The sequence below is a fragment of the Telmatherina bonti genome (assembly GCF_933228915.1).
Source record: "Telmatherina bonti genome assembly, chromosome: 2".
In the NCBI taxonomy this organism is placed as follows: Eukaryota; Metazoa; Chordata; class Actinopteri; order Atheriniformes; family Telmatherinidae; genus Telmatherina; species Telmatherina bonti.
Genome location: NC_136620.1, coordinates 21865095 through 21876282, shown reverse-complemented (window position 1 = coordinate 21876282; position 11188 = coordinate 21865095). Strand labels below are relative to the sequence as shown.

Genomic DNA, 11188 nt, shown 5'->3' with positions numbered 1-11188 from the left:
GTTTGTAACCCACTCTCTGCATGTTTTGACTTTCGAAATAATGAGGACCATTTCTGAGTAAAATATTCCTTCTTTTGAACCTTCACAGTTGTGTACTCATTTTAAGTCTGCAGTGTTGACTGCTCAGAACACATACTACTGAAATATGTATTGAACAAAGCCTTGACAGAATGTTCTGTCCAAGAGTTAACATGTTGATTTAGCCTTTGGGAGCTTTCTCAGACGTGTGTCCTCACTATAAAATGAAAAGTTGCATGTTGAAATGAAACAAAAGAAGTGCAGGCATTGCAGCTAGACATACTATGGCTTCAGACTCCAGAGAGCTGATTAAAACTTCTTTAAGTGGAATGACAATAAATCTCTCTGCAAATAAGAAGCATGCATCTGACTGTAACCAAATGTTTTTAGGTTTTTGCTCGTCATGCTATCCCACATTACAAGTCAGCTATAGCTATAGCTATAGAGCATAAGAGGGCTAACAAATTTGTACATGATGAACTGAACTTTGCATTTCATGGTTTGACTAAACAAATAATTTATTATACTTACAGTTATGCTTAATACTGCTTTAAGGAAAAAGTGAACAGAATAGTCAATCTAACACTGATTTCAAGTGTAAACGGCAGTCTCAGATTTGGTTTGTCCAGGTACTGCAGAAGTTTTAAATTCCTCTTCTGTTTTCATCAGTTTTTACTTTGAAAGCTCATCTATCCAAACTATCCTTTTTAACTCATTATTTTCTACACAGGTTTTTCAAAAAAGCTTTTATAATATTGTAAAGGCTACTACTACCTTTGTGTTTCAGGTGGAGCAAGCTGATATTTTACCTACAGAGATGGTGTTCACAATTAAAGAAAATCCTCTGTCTGGTCACGTGGTCAAGCTGACTAATCGTTCAGACACTACGGCTTCACCCATCCTTGAGTACATCCATTCCTTCACCCAGGAGGACATTGATCAGGGGCGCATCCTCTATGTGTCTGCATCCATCCAGGTTTATGGCCTTTTAATTTACTCTGCTCTGTTAAATTAGATGAGGCAGCTGGTTTGATTTCATATTCAGAATCTGAAAAAATATCAGACAAAAGACAACCTCTGTTTCTGATGGTACATCAATCAATGTCAATCCCTGAGCTCGACATCCATCTTTTTCAGGGCTTTGATTCCTTCGCAGTGGATGTCAGTAATGGCTTTACTACAGTGGAGGACCTGCGTGTCATGGTGGACGTCGTGCCCCGGCTCATCCCAATCCAGACTTTCAACTTTTCCGTGAAGGAGGGCCTCAGCAGATCAATTAATGCTGACATTATAAAGATCTCACATCCTCTCTACAGAAAAGCAATCATTGAGTTTATTGTGGATAAGCCTCCAGAGCACGGCAACATCCGCTACCTGGATGGTGATGAACTTTCTTATTTTACATGGGATGAGGTATGTAATCCACACATATGCTATAGCTTCACCCCCATTATACTTTCATTAAATATGTTAAATAATTCAATTGCTTCAAGGTAAAATTACCTTATATCTTTGTCATTGCATGTCCAAAGCCATCATTCCTCAAACATTTCTGGAGAATAATACATTTCTTTTATGAGTATACTTTGGTTGTTTTTTAACTAGAAAACATCACCGGGGAATAGTTTTAAATTTCTTGTGCTGTAGCAGATGGAGAGATGAGGGAAGATCTAGGAGGTGGTGTAGCACAGCTCTCTGGCATCCCTTCATGTAGTTCAGACACTCCTGCTTCAGGAAAATATTAAAAATGTATGAGTAGTTACCAGCGGAAAGAATTACTGTGCATTCTGAATGAACAATGTAGCTTAGTGAGGCTAGTTAGTCAAATATCTTATAGCTCCTACATATGGGGCTGGTCTGTACCCTCTACTTTGCTGAGCCATTGTGGAAAAACTGATGATGCCTTCGGACTGCCTGAAGCCAAAATAAACTGGCCTGGTGCAATACTAAAATAATGTGTGGGAACACAAAAACCTTCCACTCCTGCTAAAACTCACCCATATGGTCTCTTTATGGTTCTAATGTAAGACATGATTGACTGGTGAATTTCAGTAATTATGTCATTAAACAAAAAAGAAAAAAAAACTTTTTCCCTTAAGAAAATACATTATAATGAAAACCATCTCTGCACATAGTGTTGTGCTGTTTATGTGTCCACTGTGGAAGTTGCTGGTCCTGAATAGATCTTATCCTTGGAAATGGATACAGGACTCACTGAAGTGTTGTTGCAATTAAGTCATCAGCTGGGGGGAGGGGGTTTAATATGAGTTTACTGAATCTAACAGTAGTATGGATAATGTGAAGTATGATGCAGTGAGAAAAAGCCAGTAACTTGTTGGATCTGCATGACTGCAAACCTCAAGAATGTAACTTCATCTCCTATATAACCCAGATGTGTCACATAAGAACAGGCTCTGAGTCAGACAAATTCATGTGCATGTGCAGCAATGTGAAAGACTTTCTACATATACACCTTTGTTTCGATCTGGTTAAACGGTCCAATGAGTCTCTTTGGAATATTTAGGTTCACATGGTCACAGGGCACAATGTGTTCAGTACAGTTTTATCTTATACTGATCATTCTCTTAAATACAGTAGCAACACAGAGCCTGCTATTTGACAGCTATAAAAAAAACTCAGTAAAATAAACGTAGCAGTTTGAATTACATAACAATATTCGTTTTAGTCTTGTTCTTAGTTGGCTATGAGTCCAAGAACCTCCCAGTGTTTATTGTCCCAGCAAGCAGACTGATTGTCTGGTGACTTTCCCTGATCAGTGGTGATGATGGGGGTTGTTAGTCCAGAGGGATGCCAGTCATATGGGATCCATTTGGCACTTCCTGCACTGTGAAGTGAGTTCCCTCATCCAAGCAGCTTATTGGCACTTGTCTAGACAAAGTTTTGACTGCCCCCATTGCAAAGAAGAGCTGTGAATGTGTTAAAAAGCACCAGAAGAAACAAATATGTATTCAGATTTGATCCTGGCAGGATAAGAGGCCATTGAAACAAGGATGGTGCTTTGCAGTGAGGTTTCTACTCTGTCTGCAGAGTCAACAAGGTTGGCTTGGCCCAGGTGTAGGTGTTGTTTTCCATCTAGTGTTTTTGACAGAGGATGACTGATTTCTTTGTGCATCTGGCCTTTGTCAAGGTTTTGTCCCACAAGGGGGAGAACACTGAGCTGGAGAGCGACTGTCTCAGAAAAGTGATATAATATTACTTGCATCTGTAATAGCAAAGTTTTATGGCAGGAGTGGATAGTTGAATTAATTTTTTTAATTATTACCTTGATTTTTTTTCACGCCGAAGACATGATTCATTATCAATACCTGTCAGTTAGATATTATAGGATTATTTAAAGAGCACATTTATAGAGCACTTTCAAAATTCAACAGAACAAATAAAGCTAAATGTAAAAATCACAGCTGTGAATTGTTTCTTAGAAACTCTACAATTATTCCTTTCAGCAGCTGCTTACATTATTCTTGGGCATCAAAGATGAGTTTGTGAGATTTAGGTTGATTAAAGTTTAGGCTCCAAAATCACTGCTTCCTGTAATGCGAACAGCATCTGTTTGGTTCTTCCTGTCCATTATCGCCACATTATAAGTCTCCACATGTTTCAGTTTACAACAGGCTCCGAGGCAAAAGGTCTTCCAGAGCCACAATAAAGATAAAAGAACTGTTTTTAGGAGGCTGAGAAGTAATTCAAATGGTCAAGTGACTGATGAGAACAAGTGATTAGATTTTGGAATCTCCACCTAGATCCAGGAAATTTTTTAAGCATTCTTTACTATGGGGAGATGGGGATCAGTTTACCTTTAGAGCTTATGACTCAAAAGTAACTCCCACAATCTTTGGCAACAAAGATTAAAATGGCTTGGCGGAGCTCTGCACTCTCCAAGTGTTTCTGCTTTTCAACATGATTGAAAGAAAAAACATGCCACATTTTTTTAAATAAGTATTTTACTTCTACAGACATATGCAACAATACTTTTTTTAAATTTAGTTACTTGATGTATTTTAATGTATTCCATATAATATTTATCAAAAATATATTCTTAACTATATTAAGTAAATATCATATCAAATACAGTTATATCATTTTCTTTTTGTTTTCTTATTTATCTCAAAGACAAACTTATTCAATTACAATACATATTTATGTTTAATTATATCATATATGTATTTGTTCTTTAGTGAATGGTAATGTATTGGAGGGCTCACTAACATCACTGAATTGGTTTATAAACAAACATACTACGGTCATTCACAAATATGCAAGAGAAAAGCTTGTAAATAGATTTCCACTATAGTGACCACTATAAATGAAAGGGTTCATTTCTTAATAAGAGCTTAAATCTGTTGTCTTTTATTAAGGATGAGACAATTGCATAAGCTTTGGTGCGCCCAGTAAATAGTCTTTAAATGAGTGTGCAGCACCACCAAAATCAATTGAACATAATTCATTTGTTTAAGATTTACAGTAGTGTAAATCAAAATTCAATTCAAAATGTGAAGTCTGATAAGAGTTCATAGATCTTAAAGAAAGCATTGTTTGGAGGCATAAATCTTGGGGAAAAATACAAAGAAGCAGCACATTACCCTTCATTATTCTAACATAAAAGATGGTTGTAGTCCCCAGCAGACTTCCTTGGGGTAGCCAGCGAGCCAAACTAGGTAATTGGAATGAAGGGCCTTTGTGGAGATTTAAGAACCTTACAAAGGAATAGCTCCTGTGAATGGACAGGCATTACCTGATATCACACAAAAAAAGGAAAGAAAAAACATGAATTTGCCAAAGGATACCTGGACTGCTCTCATGCCTGTAGAAGTAATTCTCTGCTCTTTCTCAACTGAAGATAGTGACATATTTGGCCAAGCAACAAGCATCACATTATTCTCATCCCTACAGTTAAACCCAGTGGTGGACGCGTCATCATTGGGATGGGTTTCTATGTGGCATGGGACTGGAAACTACACAAGATGGCAGAATAAATAAATGTGAACATGAATTAGTTTGTCATAATGAGGATAAGCATTACATTTCCACCAGACAGTGACTTGATGTATACCGCCAAGAGAACACTGAAATGTCAACAGGAAAATGAACTGAAAACACTGGAGCGACCTCAAAACTGATGCTCATCATTCTTCCAGGTTCAGCTGGATATTTTTTCCTGAAATGTAATAAATGAAAAAATACAAAAAAATATGAGAGGCTACCCAATCTTTCTTTTAGCCATCTTTTGTAAGGATTTTAATATTTTCTGGTAGCTACTGGAGTTAATTGCAGTAATTTACCATCTGATATATGTAAGCACTGATTTTAGCTCTAAACAGTCACAATTACATTACTATTTTACCTTATAGATTTACCCAGTCCTTTTTATGATATTTCCTATCACTAAAGTCCAATTCAGAATTGACTGACAACTGAATTCTTTTTCCTTTCCTGCAGATGAAAAGTGGACAGATCTTCTACATGCATGACAGCAGCGAGACCACGGAGGACAGTTTTACGCTCTCTGCCACAGCTTATGAGCTTGACCGTCGAAGCCTCCCTGTCACCATCTCAGTTACTATCATACCTGTCAATGACGAGCCGCCAAGACTGACACGCAACACCGGTCTGGAGGTAAAGGTTTTTATTTTGATACCTCATTAAATGTAACTATAACTTTTAATGCTAAGTGAGCTAATGTTTGGAAACTCTTATCAGTATAACACATCAATAAGAAAGATTTTTTTTCTTTTGTTTCCAAAACTCAAAGCATTTTCATATTTACGGAGATGACAGAAAACCTTATGTCCTTCGCTTCACTCAAATTTTTTTGCTTATACGCATTTGCCCTCTAAATGCAACATGGAGGAAATAAAACCTCCCCAAACATGGACTTGTGTGATTGACAGGCCATATCCACCTGATACCCACAGAACCTTTCTATTATTGATTTGTTGCCTGATACAACAAAAAGAAACACAAAATAAATGAGTTTATAACAGCTGATGAGATTCTTATCCATTTCCAGGAGATCGATTTACAACCCCCTGTAGTGCTTTATCCTTTTGCCCTGATTTAGACTTTCTCTAATAAATGAATATGAGATTTTTTTTTTTCCTCCAAGAAGAAAAGTGGATGAAGTCAGTAAATGTACCACAATGATATGAATCAAAGCTGATGGAAGAATAGCAGTTTTTGAGAATTTATGAACTCTGAATGAACTCTGAAAGCATTGCAGATCTTTCTCACATCCATACTGAATATTTGCCGGCCCTGAATCCGGTATGAACTGAGTATTAAATTCCCTTTACACAGGAAGTGAAATAAATGCTGAGAATTTTTAGTTGGACAGATCTGTACAGACCTCACACATGATGATGCATTTGTTTTCTACGAAGAGCTATAACAGAAGGGAATTAGCACTGATTCAGCATGACTAAAGAGAGTAAGCCGTGTAAGTCATTTAACTATAAGGGAGCGATAAGATATGTGCAGGCAAGACTTAAAGTGAACAGTGTCTGATTTTACATGCAGATTTGCTAAAATGTTAGTTTGTACAAGAGGAGTTGGAAAAATATGATCAGATTAAAACGGACTCTCTCCGCATCTTGAAGATAAATACACTCACCCACCACTTATTAGAAACACCTGCGAAGTCTAATTCAGTCCAATGCAGCTGCGCTGCCAAAAGCATTACTTTAAAAAAAAAAAAAACTTTTCGGTCTCGCTTCTTAGTTATCCTTCCAAAAAAAAAGGTGATAATTTTACTCCAAGTTTATTAATGTTCTCCTACTGAGTAGTGCTGGCATATTGGACTGAATTCCCCATGTTCTGCTGACTTTTACAGCATATATGTTAATATGGTGGCCAAATATTTGGCAAACTCTCAAGTGATTTATTTCAGTTATGAAAGAGAAGTTTTGAAGGTTCAATATAGTCGACTACTGTAAGACCAGTCAGGCAGTTGGAAAAAGTCGGCAGTAATCAGCTCACAGGACTGGAAACCAACTGTGTCATTCAGCCCTCCCTGCTCTGCTTGCGGCTCCTCGTCTCCCTGGCAACACGTATTTTTGGAAAACCAAGATGGTCGACCAGACCGCAACTTTCTGGCCGAGTAAGAGGCATGGATCCCTACAACTCCTCTGCTGCACATGCAGTATCTAACATGACAACGTAAGGAGCCACACAGAGCCAGGGGTGGCGCAGCAGGGCTCGGATTGATTTAAAGCAGGAAGTGTGTGCGTGTAGTGACCTCTGTAGCAGATGATCAAACACGATGAGGAGCATGGTTGTGATCAGGCTCTGCTCAAGCTCACTAGTTTGGCCCTGTGTATAGGATGCAGCTGGTTTTGATGGAGTTTACACTCACGTCTGTCTCTGTTTACATTCCCCTTTCTTTTGCTATTAATCCATCCAGCTATCTATCTCTGTTGCTGAGTGTGGTTTTCTTGTTTTCTCCCTTACAAAAACACAAAGGGTCATGGCTGAAGGGAAGGTGGAATACCACCATTGTCTCCTTTCAATCATGGTCACCACAGATGCTGTCATCTTCCCTGCTGTAACATTTTCCTGTAGTCCGTCCAGCCAAGGCTCCCATTTCCACATGTAGGGTTACAAACGCACTATTAGCTCTTGTGTTAACAATAGGCAAGATTTTAGATGGCTTGCAAGTGGAGATACAGCTATAGGCCCCCAGAGTTGCAAACAGTTAAGAAATTGTGGTGTCTTGTCAACTCTTTGGCAAACTAAGTCATTTGACGGTGACAGCTACTTCATTACAGCCTCAAAATGAAATTTCAGCCATTGTGTCCAATCAAATTGAATTTGCAATCTATCCTCTTAGTCGCTAAACACATTGATTGTTATATAAATCATCAATTTGCAAGGCCATTTTCCAGAATGCCTGCCCTAGATTGTGTGGCATCACACTGGCAGAGAATGGGCCAATGTGGCCATCTAGTGTGAAAGGCTGGGAACTTTTCTGCAGAAACATCTGAGCCAGCTTCGAGAAGATTTACACTGTCAGTTCTGTATCCTATTGAGGTTTCTTTCCTCCTTTCTTTTTTTCTTATTCTTTTAAATTTGCAGCATAATATAATTAATGGTGTATTCAGGATCACAATTCAGTATCATCAAATGATAAAAAATTAAAATAGTTTCATGCAAACATCTAATTGAATGACACCATATGTCGATGGTCAAATCAAATATGGCAACTATTCACAGATATATGTAATTCTAGAATAATAAATACTGCTTGTTTTACTTGTTAAAATAAGGTTTTACTTCAGAAAGAAAAATCATGCTTCCCTCACTATACTGAGCACATACAGTCAAAATAAACCTTGCTCTGTAAAAAATTCTAGTTTTATTCAACAGGATATCTGTAAGCTCAGAACTTGTTGGTTCCCTGAGGTTCCTTAGATCTGCATTAACCTTGGAAAAACTGCTTTGGGATGCATGTTTTTTTCTTCCTCCATGTTTCCAAACCCCAAGGTGTTTATGCTTACTCCTTGGTCAGGTTTAAGGTTTTAGTGTTAGCTTACTCTTGAGCATAAGGCTTTCAAGAAACTTGGCTCATGTCTCATTAGGACGAACCATTTTCAGTATAATCTGTATTATACCGCCAGGAACTTCTCCTGAAATCTGATGGTGAGATTTTTTTTTGTATGTTTATTCCTTATATTATCTAAATGCTGAATGACTGGACATGTGGGTGGTGCTATTGTCAGCAGAATAATCTCTGCACACTGCACCATGTCTGGAGTTAGCACAAAGACTACCTCCTTCATCTGAAGGTTTTGGCTAGGAAAGGGATAAACGTAGAGGAGCGCATCGAGCAGCTGTCTTGTCCAGAGTGCACGGGGGATGGTGGGTGTTCCGCTTGAAGGCAAACAGATCCATTTCCAGCCTTTCGAACAGACTCCACAATTGGCTCAGATTGTTTAGGTTAGTCTCCACTTCCCCACTGTCAGTGTTGCCATAGAACAAACTGTCAGGCTGTTCCTTCTGCAGGTCTGAGTAGAAAAAACAGCCCTGAGGTGATGGAGCTACTCCAAAGCCTGCTATCACAAGATCTCTGCAGATTTAAACAGCAGGGCAGATAAAATAGTTTGTCGATATGAGCTGATACGGTGCAGTAGTCAGTTAAGTCTTAAAAATGTCTAGCCCTGCTTTTGTTGAGGTCATTCATTTCTAAAAGAAAAAAGAATACCATTCTCCATTGTCATCTCTGTTGTTATCTCTGTTTGGGGGCTTCTAGCCAAGAGTTTTTTTTTTAACATTTACAGGGCTTCCCACCATTTGTGAATCCCAGGATGTATTTAAACAGCTACAAGCAGGCATTAAATATATTAATTCAATTCCTGTTCAAAAAAAAGCTGCATGTAAAAATCTAAAAGAAAAAGTCTACTGCTCACATAACTGTGTGAATTTTAAACAGGATGTCTAAACATCTTTTAAACTCACCAATTGCAAGTTCGAGCTCATCCTGACAAACACTTGAACCAAACCTGCAGATGTTTCAGTGTGGACAAATTCTAAATATCATTGTGAATTTATCTTTTCTGCCATCATGCAACATGTTCAGATACTCTGTGTGGTTTTGGGGCTTGGGTGTTAACAACGACTGGGCTGTTTATATCACTTACACCCAATCCCTTCTTGTCTTTGAACTCTTACCCAGTTTTAAAAGTTATCATTAGAGCAGAACAAAGATACAATCTCACATTTAAAATGAAAGCAGAGTCGGTAATGATGGATTATTCCTTTGAAGTGTGTGTCGCATCGATGGAGCTTTGATGGAGTGTGTAACTGAACAGGATGTTTTATGCAATGGACTGTAAGGCAACTAAATTATACACTTTGCATTGTTACTTCGGATGAGTTGCAAAAAGTCTGCAATACCAGCTATGAAAAAGCAACTTTTTTGCACAAATTCACAGCAACTCCAGCTGTAAGGATACAAGTTAGCATAGAGAAAGCGTAAACATGTGGGAAAGGAGCGTTCCCTGCAATCATGGTTGGTCTAGTGCTTCATTACTTTATCCAAACCTGAAGTGTCCACATTATTATTTTTCCACATGTTCCCATATCATTAAACAATATATGATATCTCAACAAGAAAAAGTAAACTACAATAAGAACATTCCATTTCAGAGTGAGAACAATGAACCACATGTTGCTAGCTTGCTAATGTTACCATGTAGCTCAAAGTGCTGCTGTTTTCAATTCATGTTTCAGTTCAGATGAGCTTTATTTGTGAAGCACCAATTCCCAACAAAGTCCCCCCCAAGGCACTTTTAAAGACAGTCTGGTTAATCCAATTCCCTGTAGCCCAATTTCAATCCAATTAAAACAAATTAGTCCAACATATTAATAACTATGTATATATAGTCCATGTCATAAAGAATACTTGTCTAGTTAAGGAAACCAACTGAGTAAAACAACATATTTTTTCAGTTGCATCCCCCATCCTAAACATGTACAAGGAGGCAGGCTACCGAGAAGCAGTAACACTCATAGAAAGAAAAGAACCAGATTATTATTAACTTTTTTGGGGGCGATCTGTCTTAACAGCACCACCCCTCTAAACCAAGGAAAGCTGCAGAGAAAGAAAAGAAGAGGTACAAGCTGATTACAATCATAATATATTTACAAAGAAAGAATAAAATGTGAAAAGATAAGCATGTACCATCGGATGTGTCCTTGTTGTGTAAGCCAATGGCAGCATAACTAAAGGGTCACTAAAGCTAGCCCTACCTAAGCTTTATTAAAACTGGAAGTTCTAAGCTTAATCTTAAATGTTAATAATGTGTCTGCTTCCTGAACTGGCAGGTGTTTCCGTAAGAGAAACACCTCCCATTTCATGTCCAAACAGAGTCTCGAGCATGACTGTCTACCTTTTAATCATATTTCAAATAATGACTTAATCTTTTCCATCTGAATTCTGAGTCTGAAAATATGTTCAGATTAGATTTTAAGCAACTACCTCAGCATTTAGGCCACAGATATCACCTACAAGCTTAAAATGCAATGTGCCATGTCTTACTGAATTACCATGAAAAACTGGGCAAAGGAGGGCTTTATAGCAGAGACAGTAATTCAAGAAATAAAAGCTAAATTTTGTGCAGTTTATACATCACTGATAAACAATGCGGTTTAAGAAAGC

The 11188-nt window shown here is 38.0% G+C and overlaps 1 protein-coding gene across 1 annotated transcript in view; it reads left to right on the top strand.

Moving 5' to 3' along the window:
• Positions 1-11188, top strand: part of cspg4 (chondroitin sulfate proteoglycan 4) — a 78479-nt gene that overhangs the window by 51453 nt on the left and 15838 nt on the right. Inside the window, exons 4-6 of the mRNA XM_079260627.1 lie at positions 806-994; positions 1156-1431; positions 5476-5652. Coding sequence (XP_079116753.1) covers positions 806-994; positions 1156-1431; positions 5476-5652 — 642 coding nt within the window. The remainder of the gene's footprint in view (positions 1-805; positions 995-1155; positions 1432-5475; positions 5653-11188) is intronic.